The following is a 27430-nucleotide window of genomic DNA, read 5'->3' as shown; positions in this document are numbered from 1 at the left end:
TATTTTGCACCAAGCATCAGAAACCAAACCGACTGGCAGGGGCCCTCTCTTACTAAGAGGTGACAACGGCGACCCCGACAAGGCCACTGCCAACAAGGCGGGACAAGGCCACTCGCCCATGAGGCTGCTGTGGCGGCGCTGCTCCTAAAGACTATTACTCCGACTACCCCAACGGCTATCCCAACGGCTACTCTAACACCTATCCCAACAGCTACTATAACTCCTCCTACTACACCCCCTTCCCCAGACTCACAGACTAACCTTTATAGAGGTGGTTGAGCCGGGCCCACACACAGGTGGCCAATGAGATTTCAACACACCACAGTAAATATATACGCACCCCACTGATTGGATGTCTCTATCCGGCCTGGCCTGCCCCTATATCTGGGGTTTGCAAGTATATTCCTCTGGCTAACCAGGCTCTCATACATGCCCTCACATTCCCCCCTTTTCCTTGGAAATTAGTCAAATCCTTGACTTTTCAGCCATTTCTATGTTCTCCTGTTGTAAGGGGTTATATTGAGCATGTAAGACTAACATTTTTATCGCTCTAATTTTCTTTGGTACAAATGATATTAAGGCGTTTATAATACAGGGGCCAAAAAGTAGCAGCAGTACACAGTCAGCTGTGAGTTCGCCATTCAACACTTTGTATAACCTTTTCCATTTTTCCTAATTCCGTTCATCTAATTTCCCACCTATACTTTACATAAACAGGTAACAATAGGAGCAACAATAAACTCACAGTTTTTTTTAGTCTTAGCTTTAGTTCACAGTCAGCACGGTCCGTCAGCTTCATCTTCCATCTCTGGGGGACATCCTCGTCCTAGGTTCATTTGACATGACCCACATGAATCTAGGCCCTAATGCCTTCTACTTTTACTGCCGTGGGCGTGGTCAGGATAACAGTAAATGGTCCCTTCAGCGAGGCTCCAAGTTTCCCATTTGTTAGTGACGTATCCAAACAAAGTCCCAGGGTTGGTAAGGATGTGGTTCCACCTCCTTCTTTGTCCCAGTGTGGGCAGTCCAGATTCCTGCGTGGGCTTTTTTAAAGACAGACTGCAATGCCTGCAGTGACTGGAGTACAGACTGATCAGTCATTTCTGCTAGGGCAACCTCTTATAGCCGAGGACAGAGTGGGGGGGGGGGGGTGTCTCCCAAACATTATTTCAAACGGGGTCACTTTGTTTAAATCATGCCCTGAGGAGGGTGAAAGGAAGGAGATCCACCCATCCACCGCCAGTCTCCAAAATTAACTTTGTCAAGGTCTCCTTAAGAGTCCGGTTCACTCTCTCTACTTGCCGGGAACTCTGGGGCGGGTAGGCACAATGTAATTTCCAATTAGTGCCCACAGACTTGGCCAATGTCTGTGAGACTGAACTCATAAATGCAGGGCCATTGTCTGACCCGATCGCGAGAGGCAGTCGAAACCTAGGAATTATTTCTTCTAGTAGCTTTTTGGCTACCACTCCCGCCATCTCATGTTTGGCAGAAAAAGCCTCTACCCAGCCTGGAAAGGTATCTACACAAACTAGCATATAGTTGTGCCCATATTTTCCGGGTTTCATTTCTGTAAAATCTATTTCCCAATAAATTCCTGGTTCCTTACCTTTTTCTCTTTTCCCTCTTCCCATTTTAGCTCTTCCCACATTAACTGCCTGGCATTGAGCACATCTATTAACTACATCCTGAACCATACGCCCTCATTTAGAAACCTGGAACTGCTTGCCTATAAGCTCCTTGAGTTTGTGTGTCCCCAAATGAGTACCTTGATGTATCTGGTCTACTAACTTTTTACCTAGTCTTCGAGGAAGAAATTATTTTTCCTGCTTTAGTCTTAGCCCAGTCACCTTCATAGTCCAATTTAACCCATTTCTTTAAATATTTTAAATCTTCTTCTGAATAGTTTGGTATTTCTGGTAAGGCTGGAGTCAGGAGTGTAACTAGTTCTTGCACTGTTTCTCGGGCTGCTTGCTCTGTGGCTTGATCTGATAATTGGTTTCCTTTTGAAATCAGATCAGTCCCCTTTTGGTGTCCTGGGCAATGCATAATGGCCACTTTTTTTGGGTCCCAAATAGCCCGGAGGAGAGCCAATATTTCTTCTCTGTTTTTAATTCCTTTTCCTTCTGCTGTTAATAGGCCTCTTTCTTTATAAATAACCCCATGTATATGGAGAGTAGCGAAGGCATAACTGCTGTCCGTATAGATGTTGGCAGTTTTACCTTTGGCCATCTGCAGTGCCTTAGTGAGTGCAATCAGTTCCACTTTTTGTGATAAAGTTCCATGTGGCAGAGCTGCTGTCCAGAGTTCCTGCTCAGGAGAAACCACCGCAGCCCCACATACCTCTTTCCATTATCATGTAGCTACTCCCATCTGTGAACAGAGTCATCTCTGCATCCAAGAGTGGAATGTCTCTGAGATCTGGCCTTATTCCTGCGACTTGGGTTAAGACCTCCCCACAGTCATGTGGGTGGTCAGCCAGCTCCTCTGGCAGCAGTGTGGCTGGATTTAGCACCACTGGGGGCTGGAAGATCACTCTTGGTTCATTGAGGAGGAGATCCTGATACCCCGTCACTCGGGCGTTCGTCATCCATCGGTCTGGTGGAGTCTGGAGAAGGCCTTCGATAGCGTGTGTGGTGGTTATGATGAGATTTTGACCTAAAGTCAATTTACCTGCATCCTTGACCAGGAGGGCCATGGCAGCAATTATGCGCAGGCGGGGAGGAATCCAGCTGCTACTGGATCTAGTTTCTTGCTAAGATAGGCTACTGGCCTTTACCAAGGCCCCAGAATCTGAGTTAAAACTCCTTTGGCCACCCCTGCTTTTTCATCCACATCCACATCCAGGATGTTGCCAAGGGCTTGGCAACATCCTGGAAGATGGGCTTGGCAACATCCTGGATGGCCAGTGCTGGGGCACTCAGTAAGGTTGTTTGTAATACCCAAAATGCTCCTTCTTCCTCAGCTGTCCACTCATCTGTCCAAGCTGTCCATCATAGAGAGCCTTCCTTTTGCCAGTTTGTAGAGAGGTCAGCCAATCTCCACAAACTGTGGTATCCACAGCCTACAGTAGCCCACCATCCCAAGAAACTCTCTCACTTGTCAGGACGTGGTGGGGCGGGGGTATCTGGAGATCACCTGTTTCCTGGACTCAGACAGTGAATGCACTCCCCCATGGAGATCAAAGCCTAGACAAGTGGCGTGGTTCTGACAGAGCTGTGCTTTCTTCACTGACACCCGATACCCTTTTTCCTGCAGGGTCTGTAAGAGAGCTCCCATCCCCCGCAAACATGACTCATAGTCCTCAGCGGCTACTAGCAAGTCATCAACATACTGTAACCTCCTGAGTTGGAGGTTCTGTACTCACACAAATCCTTGTGTAGGGCCTCGTCAAAAATGGTGGGTGAATTCTTGAAACCTTGGGGAAGTCTTGTCCAGGTGAGCTGGCCTTGGAACCCTTCCTGTGGGTCGGACCATTCAAAAGCAAAAAGGGGCTGAGATTCCCTTGCTAAAGATATGCAGAAAAATGCATCCTTGAGATCTAAGATGGTATACACAGTTCTTTTGGGGCCCAGGAGGGAGAGTAGGATATAGAGGTTAGACACCGTCAGGTGGATATCTTCAGTTTATTAACTTCCTGCAAGTCCTGAACAGGTTGGTACTCCCCAGTCTTGGCCTTTTTGATGGGCAGCAAAGGTGTGTTCCATGGAGATTTGCAAGGAACTAGGATCCCATCTCCTCAGAGGTGGTTAATGTGTTTTCTGATCCCTTCCTTTGTTTCCCAGGGAAGGGGGTACTACCGAATGTGAACAGCTGTAGCCATCTCCTTTAATTGTACCACCTCTGGAGGTTGTTCCCTGGTCAAGCCAGGGGGCTTCCCTTCTGCCAGTCCTGGGGAAATTCGTCCTGTAGGATTTGGAGAAGGCTCCCCCCATTTGTCTCCTCTGGTTTCGAGACTGGCTCATAAGAGAGGTGTTCATCTACTGCTGCCATAAGCACTTGTACAGTGAGTTGTCTCAAGGTTACAGTCATGTCTCCTTCTGAGAACTAAATGTCAGCTCTTAACTTGTAGAGGAGGACCAAAAATCGATGTTTAACTACTCCCAAGGCCAAATTTAAAGTCCTTTCTGTTGTCCATTTATGTCTCTCTGTGCCATTTGCTCCTTGTACCCAGAATTCCTCTCCAGATAGTTTTCCCATAGGTTTAAGTAATGATGAAATTTGGGCTCCTGTGTCCACCAAAAAATCAACTGATTTCCCCTCCTCTTCAAATTTTACCCAAGGTTCGGGGAGGGGCTCCGAACCATGGTCCCTTCAGTCTCTGGTGGTGAGCATTGCTGTCTTCCTTTTAGGGCACTCCCTGGCCCAATGTCCTTTTTCCTTACAGTAAGTGCACTGACTGAATCTAAGTCTTCCCGCCTGCCTTCTCTGTGCTTAGGCTTTTCCTTCCATTTATTATCCCCTACCTATCTCCTCCCCACATCATGCAATGCCAAAATCTTAACCAGTTTTTTTGTCTGTTTTTCATCCTCTTGTGCATCCCTGTTGTTAAACACCTTTTCTGCTATTCCCACTAACTCAGTCAGATTCTTCCCTTCAAATCCTTTGATTTTCTGAAGTTTCCTATATCTGGGGCTGACTGACTGGCAAAGCAAGATCGTCTAAATGAGCTATCGTGCAACTTCTCTGAAGTTTACCTCAAGTTGTCTAGCTTAAGTAAACAAACATTTAAAGACAATCAAATCTAGAATTTAACATCCATAAAGGTATGTTATTAAAACATAATTTTTCTCTCTAAAATAACCCTCATTTTCAGAGATAGCCAAATCAGGACTAATTTATTTGAAAAACAAGTCCAGTTTTAACAATCTTGGCCTAATTATTTACATAAGCTCAGCAAGAACAGTGAGGGATCATATAAATCTTTTAGAATCTGCTCTGCTGGAACTTCTCATAAGGAATCTCTAGGTTGAACTTATGATAGCCTCTCCAGGCCAGAAGCCAAGCTACATACTTGCCATCAGACATGCCTGCAATACCTGTCGATTTGGGCAAATTCCTCTTCCTGAGGCCCCCAAAGAATCCTGAGGTTCCTGCACCTGCCAGGAAGTAACATCCTTTACTCACCTGGTGAGTAACATCATTTTTTTTTTTTATCATGAAAAAACTGTATTTAGATTTAGCCAGCTGGACTCAGTTTAGATGATCCCAATTTTGTTGGCAACATCCAAAGCATCATAGTCAGGGGCCAGCTGAACGTATGCCTTCTTCTCTCCATCAGGCCTTATTAAGGTGTTGACCTTGGCTACATCAATGTCATAGAGCTTCTTCACAGCCTGTTTGATCTGGTGCTTGTTGGCCTTGACATCCACAATGAACACAAGTGTGTTGTTGTCTTCTATTTTCTTCATGGCTGACTCAGTAGTCAGGGGGAACCTGATGATGGCATAGTGGTCAAGCTTGTTTCTCCTGGGGGCGCTCTTTCGAGGGTATTTGGGTTGCCTTCGGAGACGCAGAGTCTTGGGACGTCAGAACGTAGGTGATGTGCGGATCTTCTTTTTTTTTGTGACTGTGGACGCCTTTCAGCACCGCTTTCTTGGCTTTCAAAGCCTTTGCTTTGGCTTCAGCTTTGGGAGGGGCAGGTGAGTAAAGGATGTTGGGATGCTGGGAACTCTGTAAGCAAGGTATCAGGCCAACAGCTCCAAAGAGCTTTATGGTTCCAGGTTTTATAAAGTCAACCTTAGTTCCTTTAAGCTGTATAGTCATATCTGAGTCTTTTCTAATATGGCATTCCAGTCAAAGCCATGATAAAATAACCAGTGTTTTCAATGGTGTCCTGTTACAAGGAGAACAGATTCTTATTGAACTTATGCAAATGACTTATTGCCATGGAAGAAAGAATACTTGCTGAGACCTTTTGGTTTCAGAGGGTTCAGATAGAGAGAAAGAGTTGAATACCTTGATTTGTTTACAAATGACTACATTTTTATCTCTGTAAATTACAGATAACTTAAGAAAAAGTTTTCCTAGTCTGGAAGAGTAAACATTAAAGAAACATTAATGTTTAAAATAAGACAAAACATCAAGAGATACAACATTACAATCTTTCAGTTCACCTAGTCCCATGTTAATAATTCTGGTTTATTCCAAATGCAGCTTTTACTTCTGTAAATTCTTACCCATTTCAGTTCCAGTATTTTAACATATCAAAGACCTGTATTTGTCCTGAAAGTATCCCATATGAATTTTCTTTGAGTCAGAATTTATCTTACAAGAGAATTAAAACAATTACAAATGACAAAAACTCAAAATAGATATGGTAAAGAGCTGGTGAGATGAGAATTTACAATGGAACTGGCAAGAAAATCAGGTTACTTCTGTGACACGTAACATTTCCATAATCACAATATCAAGTGATGATCTATCAACATATTAAAACTTTAGGAAATGCATAGCATTTTCCCAAATGTAACCCAAGGTTTATCATTGGTTTAAATCTTGTCAACAATTGCTAAAACCTTAGAAAGTTTTAAAACACATGCCTAAATATAATTAGGGATGTTAAGCACCTGATAAAACAAAACATAGAAACTGAATTTTCTGGGCAGGCAAAGAAAAAACCATAACAGATCAATTAACTTAAGAAAACTTGGTCCTTTTAAACAGAGAGAAAACCAGCTTTTCTATACCAGTGTCTTTTTTTTTTTTTAAGTATGCAGATAATGAGTTTACTAAGTTTCCCTCCCATCATGAATGATGTCGCAGACAAAAGGAAGTCTTTCTCCCTCTGCCCCTATCCCAGCTCATGTTCTCTGTCTCTCTCCCTGTCTCTATCTCAAATAAATATAATCTTTAAAAAAAAATAAGAAAAATCTTTAAAATTTTTAAAAAGATGGACAATAACAAGTGTTGCTGAAGATGTGGAGAAATTGGAACCCTCATACATTGTCAGTGGGAATATGAAACGGTGCAGCGCCACTGAGAAGTCTGGCAGTTCCTCCAAATGTTCCACATAGAGCATATGACCCAGGAATTTCACTCCTACATACATTCCAAAAATAAAAAAATAATAAAACCATATGTGCACACAAAAACGTGTACACGATTGGTCACAGCAGCATTATTTAAACTGCCAAATAGTATAAAAACCAAAACATCCAACTGATAAATGGATAAACAAAATATAGTATACCCATAAAAAATGGAATAGCAGTCAGCCACAAAAGGGAAGGAAATTCTTTTTTTCTCTCTTTTTTTAAAGCATGTCTTTTTTTTTTTTAAAGATTTTTATTTATTCCACAGAGAGAGAGAGATCATAAGTAGGCAGAGAAGCAGGCAGAGAGAGGAGGAAGCAGGCAGAGAGAGGGGGAAGCAGGCAGAGAGAGGGGGAAGCAGGCTCCCCGCTGAGCAGAGAGCCAGACATGGGGCTCAATCCCAGGACCCTGAGATCATGACCCGAGCTGAAGGCAGAGGCTTAAACCACTGAGCCACCCAGGTGCCCCAAGGAAGGAAATTCTGATCTGTACTACAACATGGATGAAGTTTGAAAACATTATATTAACTAAAAGAAGCCAGACACAAAAGGTCACATATTACATGATCCATTTATATGAAGTGTTCATAATAGGCAAATCCATAGAGACAGAAAGTAGATTATGGTTACCAGAGGTTGGGATGTATTTTTTTTAAGATTTTTTGGACAAGATTTTATTTACTTATTTGACAGAGAAAGAGATCACAGGTAGGCAGAGAGGCAGGCAGAGGGAGAGGGGGGCGGTGGGGAAGCAGGCTCCCTGCGAGCAGAGAGCCTCATGGGGGGGGCTCGATCCCAGGACCCTGAGACCATGACCTGAGCCAAAGACAGAGACCTAACCCACTGAGCCACCCAGGGGTCCCTTTTTTAAAGATTTTATTTTTAGGTAATCTCTACACTCAACATGGGGTTCAAATTTACATCCCCGATATCAAGAATGGCATGCTGCACTGAATGAGCCAGCCAGATGCCCCAGGGTGAAATGTGTTTGAATTAACCTCAATAAAGCTATTATTTTGAAATTTTATTTAAATCAATGTTGAGGGGCGCCTTCGGCTCAGGTAATGAGTCGAGCTCTCTGCTCATCAGGGAACCGGCTTCCCACTCTCTCTCTGCCTGCCTCTCTGCCTACTTGTGATCTATCTCTCTGTCAAATAAATAAATAAAATCTTTAAAATAAATAAATAGGGCACTTGGGTGGCTTAGTGGCTTAAAGCCTCTGCCTTCGGCTCAGGTCATGATCCCAGGGTCCTGGAATTGAGCCCCGCATCGGGCTCTCTGCTCAGCGGGGAGCCTGCTTCCTCCTCTCTCTCTGCCTGCCTCTCTGCCTACTTGTGATCTCTGTCAAATAAATAAATAAAATCTTTTAAAAATTAAAATTAAAATTAAATTAAATAAATAAATGTTCATAGAGAATTTCACTACACTCAAGATCAACGTATTAGGGGGGACAAATAAAGCTATACATTGATCCCTGGCATGAACACAGTTTTGTTTTTGAAATCTCTCTGACTAGGATTTTGAATCTTCACTGCTCATTTTGTCATGCAGATTCAGAATCATCTTCCCTCATGGATGGACTATGGAATCAAGACTTTTGAAGCTACTGCTGAGTCCAAATTGACTCCAGGCTTTCCTTGATGTCATAAGTACGCATTAAAATTCCTTGTGTGCACTGAATTCAGTCTCTTGAACAACAGCCGACCTTTGTGCAGCAATAGACAGATAGCCGAAGTGTCAGGGCTGCTGCCTCCTCACCTTACTTGACTTCATCTGAACAGCATGTTTGTGCATCTTTCCCATGTCTGGTAAATACTGGTAGAAGAGGGGGAACAAATTGTTGGTGTCAGTGATGAGAAAATTGAAATAAACTTCATACAGCTGGGATAAAGATTAAAATAAACAAGCTGGAAGCAAAAGAAAAAGTTAAAGGCAATTTGTATTTCTTATCAACACTCTGGAAGAATTATTTTCTACTTACTGCATGTGAGTGGAATATAACACCTAGCTAGTAGATATAATACTGTCATATTATGGCACCATAAAACAATGATATTTTACTTACATACTTATTCTCACATATACCCCCAAACAGTTAATAGTGTTTTTCCCTACCAAACCCATAGAAATTTAGAATCAAAAGAAAGCTTTATATTTTTTTAAGATTCATTTATTTATTTGAGAGAGAGAGAGATAAGGCATGAGCAGGGGAGGTGGAGGGGAAGAGGGAGAGGGGAAGCCGACTTCCTGCTCAATGGGAAACCCAATCAATCCCGGGACCCTGAGATCCTGACCTGAATAAAAGCAAGAGTCAGGGGGTTAACTAACTGAGACACCCAGGCTCCCCTAAAAGAAGGCTTTAAAAGCATCTAATCCTTTTCAATTATCTCCTCTTACAATTGGCATCATGTAAAACTTGGCTAGCAGCAAAATTCCTTATGAGGCTCTGTCCCTCTATTAGAAATTGGGTTTCTTTCCAAACATTGATCAAAATATGATTAACCATTACCAAATAAAGTCATGCTACTGTCCATCTAAATCTCTGCTGAATTGAGTGGTGAGGAGAGGCAGAAGGAGAAGAAAGCAAGAAGAGAAGCATTTTATTGCAAATACACCCCTGCAATTTGGAGCATCTGTCTTGGTGGCTCCCAATTTGGAGCTTGTATTTGAATCTCTGTGTGTTTTCTCTGCCTACAGATATGCAAAGCATCTGTCTCCCTGCTGGCACTGACCAGGGCCTCACAATGAGACTCAGGCCCTTTTGGCTTGCTGCCTCTACAGGCAAAGAGGTTCCTCCCACCACTACCTCAAGAAGAGTGAACAGCTGCTGAGCACTGAGATCTGAGCATACCTATGGAAGGGGGCTCACAGAAACAGAGGCAAGAGATAAGAAGGGTTCTGGGCAGAATATCAGTGTAGTCCACCGTGGTCCATCCCTCTTCCAACGGACTCTTTAAACAGATGCCAGAGTGGTCATCATCCTACAATTTCGACTTGACCATGACGTTCTCCTATTTGAAGCCATCAATGGCTTCCCAGCCCCTACAAAGGAAGGCCAGACAATTCCATCATGTAGGATCCCAACCATCTCTCACTTGAACTCTATTTACAGCCTGTGCTGCAGGTGTTCATCACTTTTCTTTCCCCACTCATGCCCGGCTGCTTCTGGTCTCCACCCTTTGCTCAAACTTCTTCCTTGGCTGAAACGTCCCTCTAATGCGTACTCCTCTTTCAAGGAGCAGCGTCAAGTGTTACCCGCCCAGAGAAACTCTCCTGGCCCCACTTGAACCATCCAGTAAACTTAAATACAACCTTTTGTGTGGTCTCACATTAACCTACAGTTGATATATCCTTCCCACCATAATATAAACTTCTTGAGGATGTAGTATGCCTAATCAGTTTTTTTGCCCCAAATAAATATCTATGTATTTATTGTCACTGATCTTGAAAACCAAGATTTTATGGAAAAGGAAGAGGAGCAGAAATTCTAATGCACCTAATTTAAGAAGTGAAGTTAAGATAATGAATGCTGGGTAATCATTAAGGGATTTTGGCTTGAAAGGAACTCGTCAGATACATTATACATAATATAAAATTCTATGTTTTATGAGGTAAAGCTGTGTTCTCCCAAAGGAGATATAGTCATGCCAGAATAGAAAAGGAGAATAAACTTTGGATGAAAGAGATGCAAAGTCCTAACACCACCATCTGGGCTGTACTCAGAATGGGGAGAAAGGAAGTTTCTAGGAACAGTGTGGGACTGAGAGTGGAGACACTTCAAACTCAGTCGTGTTGGACGAGGGTTACACTTACATGCGTTCACCAAAAGAACTGGGGAGCTGTGGCAATGGCAACCCAGGCTGTGGTACCCGGCCATAAAGTTGAGAGGAGAAAGACTTCTTCTACACCTGCTTGCTAATAGGTGGTGTGCAAGTGGAGGGAACCTCCCCATGACACTGGAGCAGAGATGGCAAAAATCCTTCTCCACCCCAGCAGCACCATGTGGCTAAAGAACACAAGACTTTTTTTTTTTTTTAAGATTTTATTTACTTATTTGAAAGAGAGAAAGAGCAAGTGAATACAAGCTGGGGAGAGAGGCAGAGGGATAGGGAGAAGTAGACTCCCCACTGATCAGGGAACCCAATGTGGGCTGCATCCCAGGATCCTAACACTTCAAAGAAAAGAATCACAGAAATTAGAGGTCACCCAATCAGATCATGTTGTTCTTCACAGTTCACTTTCTAAATGTAGAAGTGATTCCTGCTTGCTGTCAAAACAAAAAAATAAGGGGCACCTGGGTGGCTCAGTTGTTAAGCATCAGCCTTCGGCTCCGGTCATGATCCCAGGGTCCCTACATCTGGCTCCCTGCTCAGTGGGAAGCCTGCTTCTCCTTCTCCAGCTCCCCCTGCTTGTGTTCCCTCTCTTGCTGTGTCTTTCTCTGTTAAATTAATGAATAAAATCTTTAAAAAAAAAAAAAAAGAGGGGGAAGGAAGAAAGGAAATATAACGCCTATCTTTAAAAATAATAATAATGAGGATCTTGGGGACTGTAGTTCTCACAGGGGAAATGACTCAGTGTAGAACTCCCAAGAGGTAAGTAGTTCTCTACAAATCTCTTGATAGTGTTTTAAAAAAAAACTCAATCGAAGAAGATCTAGCTAATTGTGTAACTGATGCAAAATTCAAAGCACTTAAGAAGTATCAATCTAGAAAGAGCCTCCAAGGGCAGAGGATCTCATAGACTATTAGCATAGTCAATGTTTCTTTCCCCCTGGAAGATTTTAATTCCATTCCAAAGCAGAGACCTGGTTACCTATAACCACAAGCCCGGGGGATGCTCTGAAGAACACTTTCCTCATGTGCTCCGACATCGCGCCTGAGAAAAGCCAGCTTCTCCACCATTTGGCTGCTGTGTTCACGTGAGTCCAGCAAGGGAAGCAGTCCTAATAGGAGTCAATTCACAATAGGAGCAAAGACCAAATTTCCACAAATTAAAAGTTTCAGTAACTTTGTCAAAAACTGTATGTAGTCTGTCTTTCCCCTCCTTCTTTCTTATTCACAAAGTTAATGTATTTAGCATATGAATTATGAATTAAATCAGACTTTCTCCAGATTTGGGAACTTTCTTCTCTGAATTGAGAAAGAGAGTTTTAAACATTTATCTTGTCTTTTTGTTTTGTATTTTGAGGGAGATAATAAGGCAATATAAATACTAGGTTCCTGGGTGGCTCAGTCCTTAAGCATCTGCCTTCAGCTCAGGTCATGACCCCGGGGTCCTGGGATCGAGCCCTGAATCCTGCTCCCTGCTCAGCGGGAAGCCTGCTTCTCCCTCTCCCACTCCCCCTGCTTGTGTTCCCTCTCTCACTGTGTCTCTCTCTGTCAAATAAATAAGAAAAATGTTTTTAAAAATACAATATAAATGCTGTAACAAGTTCAGTGTTAACTGAGCCAACATAGGAACAGGAGGTTTTAACCTTTCTTTTCCCAGTGGTAAGAGGAGTCAATTTACTTCAAGGCTGGAAGGCCTTCCATTTCAGACCTTTTCTTTTCCTTTCTCTTCCTTTCTTTTCTTTTTAAGATTTATTTATTTATTCTACAGAAATAGCATGTGGGGGAGGAGGGAGGGACAGAGGAAGAGAGAAAATCCTGAAGCAGACTTCCCGCTTAGCAGGAAGCCCAACCCAGGTCTCCATCCCAGGACCCTGGGAATGTGACCTGAGCAGAAATCAAGAGTTGATGATCAACTGACTGAGCCACCTGGGTGCCCACATTTCATACCTTTTCTTTTTTTCTTTTTTTTTTTTTTTTTAAGATTCTATCCATTTATTTGACAAAGCGAGATCACAAGTAGGTAGAGAGGCAGGCAGAGAGAGAGAGAGGAGGAAACAGGCTCCCTGCTGAGCAGAGAGCCCGATGCAGGACTCGATCCCAGGACCCCGAGATCATGACCTGAGCCGAAGGCAGCGGCCCAACCCACTGAGCCACCCAGGCGCCTTTTTCTTAAACAAGCTTTTTTTTTTCCCCCTCATTTATAGTACATGGACACTGATGGGATAATTAGAATAAAATATGGGTTCTGTCTCCTCACTGCACACAAACTCTGTTCATTCTCCATGCTCTGTCTCTGCCCGGGCTGCCTCATGGTCTGAGTCTGGTCCTAAAGGCAAACAAGGGTGAACAACTCAATGCTGGGTCATTCCTCTGCCTCAGCGTTAGTGATGCACATCTGTTCGACATGGAGAAGCCCTCAAACTCTAAGTTGCCCTATACAAAACCCCAGTTCAGTGTAGACATACCAGAGAGAGGCCAAACCTCTGGAATAATCTTTTTTTTTTTTTTTTTACAAGTAAAAGAGGCACTGCCTGCAAAGTGCTTAAAGTAAGTTTGCTTCCTAGTGGAGGGGAGCCCAGCAACCTATGACTTCTATCTGACCCTGTAAAGAGGATCTCACCCTCCCTGACTTTGCTATCTTCATGCCACCCTCTTCCATCCCTAGAAATCTCTCCCTTGAATTTCCAGGCCAAAGCCCCTGTACCTAATATTTGCTATTTTAAATATTGATTATATCAGTGATATCACTAGCTTCTTATTTTAATTTTATATTTTTGATATTAAATTACAACTGTTGCCCCAAGAGACTCCTATATAAGATGGTCATAACTGCTTTGTTCACTGGGCCAAATGACTGGAAATGCCCCAAATTTGCATCCCTGGGAGAATAAGAAAATAAATTGTGCTGCACTGATGGAATAGAATAGTATAGAGTAATGAAAGTGATTTCTTCAATGTGGGTAAATCATGTTGATGGGGAAAAAAGGCATAGGAAAAAAGTATGATTCCATGTATATAAAGATTAGAAATACATTATTTAATGATGCATAAACAAGCAAATGAAAAACACAAAATTCAGAAGGGTTGTCAGCTGGTACATATGGAAACGCTCAAAGATTAAACTGTTTATGTATTATATACATTTTGGTGTATATAAAATATTTCATTAAAAATAGCTATCTAGGGGCATCTGGGTGGCTCAGTGGGTTAAAGCCTCTGCCTTCGGCTCAGGTCATGGTCCCAGGGTCCTGGGATCCCAGGCTCTCTGCTCAGCAGGGAGTCTGCTTCCTCCTCTCTCTGCCTGCCTCTCTGCCTACTTCTGATCCCTGTCTGTCAAATAAATAAATAAAATCTTTTTTTTTTTTTTTAAATAGTTAGCTTGCTCTGTCCACTGAATAGGCCTAAATGCATTAACCAATCCAGCACTCTGGTCTCCAAATGCTATTTCTTATTGAAAAGAATAAGTACTCTTTGGGAAAAGGGCTGATTTCAGGTATAGAACAAGGGAATACACAAGACAAACTTGAAAATCTTGTCTTAGACTACAAGGAAGATGCTATGATTACCAGGGTTGTGTCTAAAGAACTCAGAAGTCAATATGAACAGGTTCCCATTGACAAAGATGGGAAAGTTTGAGCACCCATAAGGACAAAAAAATGCAATAAATTGAAAATTTTTTAAAAATTGCAACTATCTTATAAGGTGGCTTTAACCATACCAAATACTATTTAAAACAAGAAATTTTGGAAACCATATCAAGTTAGCCACCATGTGGATACTTCAAATGGTCTTTTATTTTCTTACTTCGTTTTTTTATGAGCACTGAATGTTATATGAAACTAAGGAATTGTTGAACACTACATCAAAAGCTAATGGTGGGGCACCTTGGTGGCTCAGTCATTAAGGGTCTGCCTTCCGTTCAGGTCATGATCTCAGGGTCCTGGGATCAAGCCCAGGGTCCTGGGATCAAGCCCTGCATCAGGCTCCCCGCTCAGCAGGAAGCCTGCTTCTCCTTCTCCCACTCCCCCTGCTTGTGTTCCTCCTCGTGCTATGTCTCTCTGTCAAATAAATAAATAAAATCTTTTTTTTTTAAATCTTATTTGTTGGAGGTCAAATAAGGTCTTCAAATAATAACACACTAAAAGTCAAATCCTACAATAATCAACTATAATCCAAGCCACCAGAACCAATAAACTAGTTAGGTCAATCAATAAAGTTAAATAACATTCTAGAGCAAAAGGAAAACGTGGATGACGACTTTGACTTTATTTACATTGGGGACAGACTCACATTGCTGAAGTATGTGGCCAGTCCCTCATCCTACAGTCTTGACTGTGTGACATAAAGCACAATAGATGTGATCACACAGGGAAATGGGATGCAGGACAATGCAGAGTTGGCAAAGGCTATTCAGTCAGCCAATCAGCCAACAAATATTTATTAATTATATATTTTTAAAAGATTTTATTTATTTATTTGACAGAGACACAGTGAGAGAGGGAACATAAGCAGGGGGGGTGGGAAAGGGAGAAGCAGGCTTTCCACCGAGCAGGGAGCCTGATGAGGACTCAATTTCAAGACCTTGGAATCATGACCTGAGCCGAAGGCAGACGCTTAACAACTGAGCCACCCAGGCACCCCTATTTATTATCTCACTGTTACCAAAACCTGTGGCAAGTACTGCAGATACAGTAAAAGAACAGAACATATTTGGTCTTTGCCCTGAAAGAGCTCATAATCTAGGAAAAGAAACCAGTGAGCATTTAGGCAAATAGTTCTCATCATACTGCACTGCAATCACCATTTATAATATAAACTCTGATCTCCCAGAAGATTGTCTTCTAAGGGAGAAAAATTCTTCCCAAAGGAGATGACAGCCGATTGCATTCTGAGCAGTGAGACCATGTTACGATGAATCAGTATTTTCCAGGAGGAGTGGGTCCAGTAGGTCCTTGGTTTTCCAAGGGAACTAAAGGAAGGAAGATGATAGAAATATGTAAGGACCAGGGGCTCCTGGGTGGTTCGGTCAGTTAAGCATCCACCTGATTTCGGCTCAGGTCATGATTTCAGGGTGGGATCGAACCCCATGTCAGGCTCAGCTTTCAGCCTGGAATCTACTTAAGATTCTCACCTTCCCTCCTCCCTCTCTCTCTCTTAAATAAATCTTTACAAAAAATATGTGAGGACAGACCTCAAAGGTACTTGTAGATCATGGCAGGAGATATTTTGAGGAGAAGTCAGAGACCAAGAATAGGGATAGTAATTATGGAGTAATTGTTCTGCTCTGCTCCATAACACCAGAATCCACTTCTCTATGGTACAGACCCATCATATGCACTAACATTATTCAGACACAACCTTATGCCTTGGCCTTCCAATACTTGTAATAGTGTCTCCCATTGAAGGATAATTTCAAGGGGTACCATGGTGGTTCCGTTGGTTAAGTGTCTCACTCTTGATTTCAGCTTAGGTAATGATCCCATAGTCATAGATGGAGACCCTTGTCAGGCTCCGTGCTCAGCTGGGAGTCAGCTTGAGATTCTCTCTCTTCTCCTTTTCCTTCTGTCTCTTCCCCTAGCTCATTCTCTCTCTCTCTCTCACTCTCTCTCTCTCTCATTCTCTCATAAACAAATAAATCTTTTTTTAAAAGAAAAAAAAAGAAGAAGGAGCATTTCAGGACACCTAGAGACTAACTAGCCTCTGAGGGCTTGTCTTGCAGAGCAAACACAGACGACTGATGGCAAATGCTTTCCACTTTAAAATATAGAAGCTCTTGGGGCGCCTGGATGGCTCAGTCAGTTAAGTGTCTGCCTTTGGCTCAGGTCATGATCTCAGAGTCCTGGAATGAAGCCCTGCATCTGCCTCCCTGCTCAACAGGGAGCTTGCTTTTCCCTTGCCTGCTTGTACTCTCCCTCTCTCTCTCAAATAATTAAAATCTTTCAAAAAATTTTAAAAAATTAAAATTAAATAGAGAAGTTCTCTGTTCTCTGTTTCCCTCTTAGAGGGAAGCATTCTCTCACCACCTCTTAATGTGTATTACCCTTGCCTGACTTCACCATTCATCTTAGGAGACTACAGAAAGACATGGGAGAGACCAAAAATACATCCCTGGGCACAGTGGTGACAGACTTCATTCTCCTGGGCTTACCTCATCCCCCGAGTCTGAGGACCCTCCTCTTCCTAGTCTTCTTCAACATTTACATCCTGACTCAGCTGGGGAACCTGCTCATTCTGCTCACCGTGTGGGCTGACCCAAAGCTCCATGCTCGTCCCATGTACATTCTTCTAGCCGTGCTCTCATTCCTGGACATGTGGCTCTCCTCAGTCATCGTCCCTCGAGTTTTTCTAAACTTTACTCCCACCAGCAAGGCAATCCCCTTTGGGGGCTGTGTGGCTCAACTGTATTTCTTTCACTTCCTGGGCAGCACCCAGTGCTTCCTCTACACCTTGATGGCCTACGATAGGTACCTGGCAATATGCCAGCCCCTGCGCTACCCCGTGCTCATGAATGGGAGGTTATGCACCATCCTCGTGGCTGGAGCTTGGGTGGCTGGCTCCATCCATGGGTCTATCCAGGCTATGTTGACCTTCCGCCTGCCCTACTGTGGGCCCAACCAGGTGGATTATTTTTTCTGTGACATCCCTGCGGTTTTGAGACTGGCCTGTGCTGACACAACCATCAATGAGCTCGTGACCTTTGTGGACATTGGAGTGGTGGCAGCCAGTTGCTTCATGTTAATTCTTCTCTCCTATGCCAACATAGTCCACGCCATCCTGAAGATTCGCACTGCCGATGGGCGGCGCCGAGCCTTCTCCACCTGTGGCTCCCACCTAACTGTGGTCACTGTCTACTATGTGCCCTGTATCTTCATCTACCTTAGGCCAGGCTCCAAGAGTCCCCTGGATGGAGCAGTGGCCGTGTTTTACACTGTTGTCACTCCGTTTCTGAACCCCCTCATCTATACCCTGAGGAACCAGGAAGTGAAGTCTGCTCTGAAGAGAATAACAGCAGGTCGAGGGGCCACCAGTGAAAATAAGTAACTACAGGCTCAGGGACTACCTGCTTCGCGATTGCTACCACACCTTTCAGCTACTGCTGTGTGTGACAAATGTTCCAAAATAGATGCTGGCTTAAGCTGGACTGAATGTAATTCTAGGAAGAAGCTTCCAGTGCTATATTTAACCTCAATAACTTGGCCAGAACTGTTTTTTACTTTTTTGACCCACCTCTCAGGAGAAAGCACATTCTACACAAACAATGAATATGAGGAATAAATACTCTACTGAGGAGGAGGGGGATTATTCCAGGAAAATTTGGGGGAAACCAGTATAATGCTGCCCCATCACCCTTCATCCATTGCCTCACTCATGTTTTCCCAAAGCCTCTAGGCATTTGGGATTGCTTTGCTCCTATCAAGGAGATGAGTAACCTTCCAATCTGGAACATTCACTTTAGAATTTTAAGTGAGAGGAAAACAAACCTCTAATTCTTTAAAGCACTGATTTATAATTGGATTACTTTATTACAGCATCTTTATCTCATCCTAATTAATAATTCACTCAATCGGCAATTTTTTTAAGCTAAAGCAGCACCAGAAAAGACTTCTGAACTACATCTAAATTGTCCAAAGTATCCGGAAAAACTTTTGGCCAGTTATCATAATGTCAAATAGTCAAAGATCTGGAAGCCACCTGGTCAGTCATTCAGTGGTACAGTTACTCACACAACATCCCTCTGACCAGGCCAGTGTGATATGAAATGACCTCAACTTACCCACTGTGACCTGTCCTCGTCTTATTGGAGGAACAAGAAAATACTTGAAAAAAGCTGGGAAGACAGGACTCACTTAAAATATAAGAGCAAGTGTGAAAATCTATTTCAAGAAAATGAAGGACAGTGGCTGCAGCATCTTACATTCCCACCAAGAGTGGATAAGGCTTCCCTTTTCTCCACAGCATCACCAACAGTTGTTTTCTGTTTTGTTTTGTTTTGTTTGTTTTTAATAACAGCCATCCTAATGGGTCTGAATTGGTACCTCATTGTAGCTTTGGTTTGCATTTCTGAATGACAAGTGATGTTGAGCATCCTTTCATGCGCTTGTTGGACATTTGTAGATCTTCTTTAGAGAAATGTCCATTTGGGTCTATTGTGCATATTTGAATAAGATTTTTCATTTTTTGTTGTTGATGAGATTTAGGAGTTCTGGATATTGATTGCTTATCAGATATATAATTTGCAAATATTTTCTCTCATTCTATGGATTGCCTTTTTATTCTGTTAGTAGTGTTTTTTAATGTACATTTTTAATTTCCCATGAAGTCAAACTTGTCTATGTTTCTTTTGCTACCTGTGCCTTTGAGGTCATAACCAAAAAATTATTGCCAAAGCCAATATTGTGAAGTTTTTATCCTAAGTTTTCTCCTAAGACTTGTATTGGTTTAAGTCACTACAGCTAGATCTTTGATGAGTTAATTTATGTATATGGTATTAGGTAAGGGTACAACTTCAGTTTTTTTGTGTGTCGCTATCCAGTTTTCCCAGCACCACTTGTTGAAAAGACTGTCCTTTCCCCCAATGAATGGTCTCAGTACCCTTGTCAAAAAAATCATGAGACTAGGGGCACCTGGGTGGCTCAGTTGTTAGGCATCTGCCTTCAGCTCAGATCATGATCCCAGGATGCTGGGATCGAGCCCCACATCGGGCTCCCTGCTTGGCGGGAAGCCTGCTTCTCCCTCTCCCACTCCCCCTGCTTGTGTTCCCTCTCTCACTGTGTCTCTCTCTGTCAAATAAATAAATAATTTTTTTTTAAATCATGTGACTACATCTTCAAGGGTTTATTTCTGGGATCTTCATTCTATTTCATTGATCTGTGTGTCTCTATGCCAAAAACACACTTCTGATTACTGTAGCATTGTCGTTAAGTTTTAAAATCAGAATATGTGAATCTTCCAGTTTCATTCTTTTTTGTAGGAATGCTGACAACAATGATTCTATATTTTTCATGCTTGCTCAATGACCCCTCTACGGGCTACAGATTCCAAGCCCCATGGAGGTTAATGTATGCCCTCACCAGAATCCAGGAAGGCTTGCTCTGAGCATTCCTAAAGAGGCACCCAGAAGGCTCCACTTTAGGTAATTAGTGGAGACAATTGATGCACAGAAGACCCCACTTTAGATAAGTCATAGAGATGGTTCCACTTTGGATAACTACCCTGTGACCCCACCACCATGCCCCTCTCTATAAAAATGGGATTAAGTTCTGGCTTGGGTAGAGAATAGCAGTGGAAGATGAGGGTGGAGAATGACCATGTACTACCTGGATCGTCCAGCCCTATGGATTCCCTCCCCACCACGTCCTGTCAGAAAGTTACCCTGACTAGAATTCTATGACTGACTTCGTTTTTCAGTCTTAAAGTGAATTCTCAGATGGAGGATATTTTACCGACCGTCCTCCACCTTCTAACATTTTTCAAGATTGCTTTGACTCTTCAGGGATCCTGGAGATTCCATTAAGAATTTTAAGATGAGGGGCGCCTGGGTGGCTCAGTGGGTTAAGCCTCTGCCTTCGGCTCAGGTCATGATCTCAGGGTCCTGGGATCAAGCCCCGAATCGGGCTCTCTGCTCAGCAGGGAGCCTGTTTCCCTTCCTCTCTCTCTCTGCCTGCCTCTCTGCCTACTTGTGATCTCTGTCTGTCAAATAAATAAATAAAACCTTTAAAAAAAAAAAAGAATTTTAAGATGAGTTTTTCTAGCTCTGCAAAAAAAAAAAAAAACTGTCATTTGGGATTTTGAGAGGGATTACATTGAGTCTGTAGGTCACTTTGAGCAGTATTGACTCTTTTTAAGTATTGACATTTTAATGATATTAAGTCTGTCAATCTATGGACATCGTGTGTGTTTCCATCTATTTGTGAAATTATATTTAAATTTAATTAAATTTCTTTAAAATTCTTCAATTTTTTAGACAATGTTTTGCAGTTTTCATTGTACAAACCTCTCACCTCCTTGGTTAAGTTTTAATTCCTAAATATGGTTATTTTTATATTTTATTTATTTATTTATTTGGCAGAGAGAGACAGCAAAAGAGGGAACACAAGCAGGGAAAGCGGGAGAGGGAAAAGCATGTTTCCCGCTGAGCAGGAAGCCCTATGCAGGGCTCAATCCCAGCACCCCCTATCATGACCTGAGCAGAAGGCAGACAATTAACAACTGAGCCACCCAGGGGCCCCAATATGTATTCTTTTTGATGTTACTTTTAAATGGAATCATTTTTGTAATTTCTTTTTCAGATTGTGCATTATGTATAGAAATACAACTGATCTTTGTGTTGACTCTGTATCCTGCTACTTTGCTGAATTCATTTTTAGTATTTCTAACCATTTGTGTTTGTGTGTGTATAATATTAAGGGTTTTAAATATTAAAAATCATATCAGCAAACAAATCATTTTACTTCTTCCTAATTTTGATGCCATTCATTTATACATTTATTTATTTATTTTACTAATTGCCCTGGCTAGAACTTCAAGTACTTTGTTGAATAAAAGTGGTGAAAACAAACCTTGTTCCTGGTCCTTGCCTTGTCCCTGATCCTAGAGGATATGTTTTCAGCTTTTCACCATTGAATACGATGTTTGCTATAGGTTTTTCATATATGGCTTTTATTATGATGAGGTGGTTATTTTTCTATTCCCAGTTTAAGTGTTTTTAATCAAGAAAAAGTACCAAATTTTGTCAAATGCTTTTTCTCCATCTATTGAGAGATCATGTGCTTTTTTCTCCTTCATTTTCTTCAAGTAACATACATTGATCTTCATATGTCAAACCATTCTTACATTCCGAGAATAAATTATATTTGGTCTTGGTGTACAATCCTTTTAATATGCTGCTGAATTCTGCTGCTAACATTTTATTGAGGATTTTTGCATCAATGTTCAAAAAGGACATTGGTGGGGCACCTGGGTGGCTCAGTGGGTTAAAGCCTCTGCCTTCTGCTCAGGTCATGATCCCAGGGTCCTGGGATCAAGACCCACATAGGGCCCTTTGCTCGGCAGGGAGCCTGCTTCCCCCTCTCTCTCTCTGCCTGCCTCTCTGCCTGCTTGTGATCTCTGTCAAATAAATAAATAAAATCTTTAAAAAAAAAAAAAGGACATTGGTTTGTAGTTTTCTTGTAGTCTTTTTATGGCTTTGATATCAAGGTAATTCTGGCCTTCTAGAATGAGTTAGTGTTCACTCCTCTTCAATTTTTGGAAAAGTTTGAGAAGGATTGGTATTAATAGTACTTCTTTAACTGTTTGGTAGAATTTACCAGTGAAGCATCAGGACCAAGGCTTTTCTTTGTTGGGAGATTTTTTATTACTTATTTTTTTACTTGTTATAGGTATTTTCAGACTCTGTTTCTTCACAATTTAGTCTTGGGAGGTTTCGTATTGCTAGGAATTTGTTCATTTTATCTAGGTTATCCAATTTTTTGGTATACAGTTGTTCATAGTACTCCCTTATCCTTTTTATCCCCACTTTCTTCACTGATTTTTAGTGCTTTAAGTGTTCCATCTTTGTTTCTTAGTGCATCTGTGTAAAGTTTTTTCAATTTCTTTTTTTTTTTGCTTTGTCAATTTCTTTTATCCTTTTCATTGACATTCTCTATTGTTTTTCTATTCTCTATTATTTATTTGCGTTCTAATATTTTATTATTCCCATCTGCTAACTTTGTATTTAGTTTTTCTTTTTCTAGATCCTTTCGTGTTTTTTTTTTTTATTTAAAGATTTTTATTTATTTATTTGACAGAGAGAAATCACAAGTAGACGGAGAGGCAGGTAGAGAGAGAGGAAGGGAAGCAGGCTCCCCGCCGAGCAGAGAGCCCGATATGGGACTCGATCCCAGGACCCTGAGATCATGACCCGAGCCGAAGGCAGCGGCTTAACCCACTGAGCCACCCAGGCGCCCCACTAGATCCTTTCGTTTTAAAGGTAAGTTGTTTTTATAATTTTTTAATAATTTTTTAAAGTTTTCTTTAAGTGCTCTCTAAACCAAACATGGACCTTGAACTCATGAGTTCACATGATCAAGAGTTGCATGCTTGGGAGGCCTGGGTGACTCAGCTGGTTAAATGTCTGCTTTTGGCTCAGGTCATGATTACAGGGTCCTAGGATCAAATCCCACATCTGGCTCCTTGCTCAGTGGGGAGCCTGCTTCTCTCTCTACCAGCTGTTCCTTCTGCTGTGTTCTCTCTCTCTCTGACAAATAAATAAAAATAAAATCTTAAAAAAAAAAAAAGAAGAAGAAGAAGAAGAGTTGCATGCTCTACCAATTGAGTCATCTAGATATCCCAATAAATTGTTAATTGAGATTTTTCTCATTTTTGGTTTGATTTGATTTGCTGAGTGTGTGTGTGTGTGTGTGTGTGTGTGTTTCTTTTTTAAGTAATCTCTGCACCCAATGTGAGGCTCCAACTCACAACCCTGAGATCCAGAGTCACATGGTCATCCACTGTGCCAGCTAGGCATATTTCTTGGGGGTTGTTGTTGTTTGTTTTTGTTTTTAAGATTGTATTCATTTATTTGACAGAGACACAGCGAGAGAGAGAACACAAGCAGGGGGAGTGGCAAAGGGAGAGGCAGGCTTCCCCCGGAGCAGTGAGCCCGATGTGGGGCTCGATCCCAAGACCCTGGGATCATGACCTGAGCGGAACGCAGATGCTTAATGACTAAGCCACCCAGGCACCGTATTTCTTGGTTTTTAATGTAGACATTTATAGTTCTAAGTTTCCCATTAGCACTACATTCACTGTATCCCATAAGTTTGATGTATTTCATATTGTTTTCATTCATCTTTATTTTCTAATTTCCTTTGTGATTTCTTCTTTGGTCCATTGGTTGTTTAAAAGTGTATTGTGGTGGCACCTGGATGGTTCAGTGGATTAAAGCCTCTGCCTTCGGCTCAGGTCATGATCCCAGAGTCCTGGGATCAAGCCCTGCATCGGGCTCTCTGCTCAGCAGGGATCCTGCTTCCTCCTCTCTCCCTGCCTGCTTCTCTGCCTACTTGTGATCTCTCTCTGTCAAATAAATGAATAAAACCTAAAAAAAGAAATTTGTTTGGAGGCACCGGGATGGCTCAGTCAGTTAAGTGTCCAAATCTTGATTTTGGATCAGGTCATGATCTCCTAGCATCTGGCTCCATGCTTAGCAGGAAGTCTACTCGATTCTCTTCCACTCCCTCTGTCCCTCCCAGGCTCTCTCTCTTTTTCTCTCTAAAATAAATAAATAAATAAATAAACAAACAAATAAATAAAATCTTTTTTTTTAGTGTATTTTTGGGGTACCTGGCTGGGTCAGTTGGTAGAGCATGTGACTCTTGATCTGAGACGTAAGTTCAAACCCCACATTGGGCAGAGAGTTTGCTTAAAGAAAAAAAGTGTGTTGCTTAATTTCAACAATTTTGTGAATTTTCCAGTTTACAGTTTTCCTTTTACTAACTTCTAACAATCTCATTATGATCAGAAAACATATTTTGTGCAGTGTCTATCTTTTTCAAATACATTGATACTTAATCTATGGCCTAATATATGGTCTACCCTGAAAACTGTCCCATGTGCACTTGAGAAGAATGTGTATTCTGTTTTGGGGTAGAATATTCTGTATAGTCTATTAGGACTAATTGGCTTATTGTTGTTTAAGTCCTCTATTTCCTTATCTTTTATTGTTCCAAAACAAGATAAGTTTCAGAACATGTGAATGTGGCAATAAGAAGACATCCATGACTAGTAACAACCCCACTAGTTTTGGGGGGGGGGGTTGCTTTGTTTTGTTGTTTCTTTCTCAAATTTCTTTTTTGGAAGAGAAAAGAAATCACAGGTATGAAATCATCCACAAGCATTATGAGCCCCACAGATTTTGTCCCAGCTGATGTTACAAAATCGGAAAAAGCTAAAAATTAAGTATCCCAGGAAACAAACCAAGATTTTGATCTTGTCTCCTCACAGGGGTCCCATTACAATATTCCCCCAGCTACACATCTCACATACCCTAATCAACTCTGGGGAAAATAAAAGAAATAACAGAACACAAGGGAGACCAACCTTAGCAGTTACCTTCACCAGGGGTCACAACTCTTCCCCCAGCATAAGGCAATTGGAGGAGGATGTTTACAAATAAACAAGCAAAAAAACCGACTTTCAGTAATTTAGTCCTCCATTTTGAACCAGCCAGAACTGCCTAATTAGGTCTCCTGCCATGAGCTCTTCACTCTTCACAACAACTACTGCTGACCCTATGGGATCCAAAACTATTGAAATCTCTCTAGGAACAGACATATCCCTTCTTTCAGACTGAAAGAGGATTTTCTGTGGATACTGACACCTGCAGATAAAGGGGATTCTCTCTCCCCCCAAGTAACACTTGCCATTGTCCTGTCCCATCTTCCAGAATCCATCATCACCCACAGGATTTGATCACTGGTGTGAAGAAGAGCTGAAAAGAGAGGAAGATAAGAGGAAGATACTCTCAAATATTGATTAACACAGAGTAAGTTTCAGATATAGATAAATGTTGGGTCCATACACTGCAAAGAGTTTCTTCCCTCTCAGTCATTTCAGCTCTCAATGTCTTTCCTTGTCTAGTCAATAGATTTTTTTTCCTGCTCTTACAGAAATTCTCTTTACTACTCTGTTAAGACTATGCAGCTGCCTTTTAGCTACTTTATATCAAGATAGCCTTATTTCCACAAGACTTTTATTGGTTACATATTTATCCAAAGCTACCTTTCTTCAGAGGTTCATTCACTGCCTAGATTGCAAACCAACCAGAAAAGGTAAGACTATCTAGAGTTCTGTGGTGGTTTCATATCTGCTCCTTGCTATTTGTTCCTTATCAGCTTCCCTTCCCCCACCAGTAAGACAGAATGGATAGGAGTAAAATTGTAATCTCCTTTCTATGTTAGTGAATATGTTAGACATGTCAAATTCATTGCTCTAACAAGGGTTTTACATGTTAATAGAAATGTTTTATCTCATTTCTCAGACTTAGTAATTCAAATTTTTCTCATCTTGTTGCATATGTATATATTCATTCTAGTGTTATTCCTCTACATCATTTTCCAATTTACATGTCTTATTAGAAAATTCAGAAAATGACAATAGATCATCTAAGTTTTCTAAATATTTGAGATGCTTTTTTTAAAAAGATTTTATTTATTTATTTATTTGAGAGAGAGAGAACTTGAGTGAGGGGCAGTGCCACGGGCAGAGGGCAGAAACAGACTCCCTGCTGAACAGGGAGCCCAACACAGGGCTCAATCCCAGGACCCTGAGATTATGACCTGAGCTGAAGTCAGACATTTAACCAACTGAGCCACCCAGGTGCCCCTGAGATGCTTTTTATAAATTAAAAGAGAGTCTACTGAATCAATAGTATTAAAAAAAAAAAAAAACTTTTTTGTTTGTATGTTTGTATTTACTTCATGGCTATTTGAGAGATAGGTGACTGGAGTTAAGTATGTATTTGGGACCAGAATGAAGCAAAAATCATCAAAGTATCAAATCATAGGTGACTGGAGTTAAGTATGTATTTGGGACCAGAATGAAGCAAAAATCATCAAAGTATGCCTCGTTTGAAAAGTACCTGATCCCCTGCTCAGATCAGTCACTAACAAATTTTTAGTGATCAACTTTAGAGGTATATATAATCCTTTTGTGATCGACTAATTATTCCCACATCTTTTTTAAACATGCTTATACTAGTAGACTTTTTATATTTACTATCCTATCACAATTCAAAAACATACTGTATAAACACTTTCACACTCTAAATCTCTGTAAAATAAAAATACTGCTATGCCCCCACGCAATGGTCTACTTCCCAAAGAAAGGTTCAGTGTGCTAGGATGCCTGACAAGGAAAGGAGATGGTCTACTTCACAGATTCATAGTAACAAATATTGACTCTTGTTTGGATTTTAGAACTTACACTTAATTTTACATCTAGGTTTAAAAATGGAGCAGCAACACCAGTTTAGAATCTTTGATAGAATGAACCATCAAACTCTTAAAATTGTTATTCAGATCACAGACAAAGCTATGGCCTCAGGACACTGGGGATTAATAATGCCAATGACTTCTGAAAACATCTAATGATTTAGCATCCTGAAATAATATGATTTACTCAATCATTTTGGCTTATTTGTTAAGTAAAATGTAAATACTACTGAACTGGAAACCATAAAACCAAAGGACCTGGAGTCCTTACTTTAGCACTATACTGCTGTGGGACTCCTCTGTCATTTAACTCCTCTAAGGATCATGAGAATATACACAAAAGTAACATGTCATCGTTCTGTGAGTTCCTATCACCCTAGTCCATGACGTTTTCATCAGCGTCCTGTTCCTTTCTCTTCATGCCACATTCTTCTTTTTCTCTGCACCTTTTTTATTAAGAGGATTTAATGCATGTCAGAGCTACATCTGGGTTATTAATGACTCCGAGTAAGTAGAAGTTCATCCAGTGAATACCAAGCTTCACACTTGGAGATCTAGGATAATGACAGTACCACAAGGAAGATGGTCATAACACATCA

The 27430-nt window shown here is 41.5% G+C and overlaps 1 protein-coding gene and 1 pseudogene across 2 annotated transcripts; one reads left to right on the top strand and one right to left on the bottom strand.

The window, feature by feature from the left end:
• Positions 1-5149: 5149 nt before the first annotated feature.
• LOC309866644 (large ribosomal subunit protein uL23 pseudogene) lies at positions 5150-11903 on the bottom strand (annotated as a pseudogene). The gene is made up of 2 exons: positions 11838-11903; positions 5150-5673 (listed from the first exon to the last, which is right to left on the bottom strand). The product of its transcript is annotated as a large ribosomal subunit protein uL23 pseudogene (transcript).
• A 5044-nt stretch (positions 11904-16947) lies between these two features.
• Positions 16948-17904, top strand: OR10G2 (olfactory receptor family 10 subfamily G member 2; the record flags this gene model as incomplete). The annotated part of the gene is made up of 1 exon (XM_082736918.1): positions 16948-17904. The coding sequence occupies one exon, from the start codon at positions 16948-16950 to the stop codon at positions 17902-17904; it is 957 nt and encodes a 318-aa protein (XP_082593044.1).
• Positions 17905-27430: the final 9526 nt, after the last annotated feature.

The sequence above is a fragment of the Mustela nivalis genome, assembly GCF_964662115.1.
Source record: "Mustela nivalis genome assembly, chromosome: 6".
Taxonomy (NCBI): domain Eukaryota; kingdom Metazoa; phylum Chordata; class Mammalia; order Carnivora; family Mustelidae; genus Mustela; species Mustela nivalis.
The sequence above is the reverse complement of the archived record's forward strand: the minus strand, read 5'-3'. Positions and strand labels throughout refer to the sequence as shown.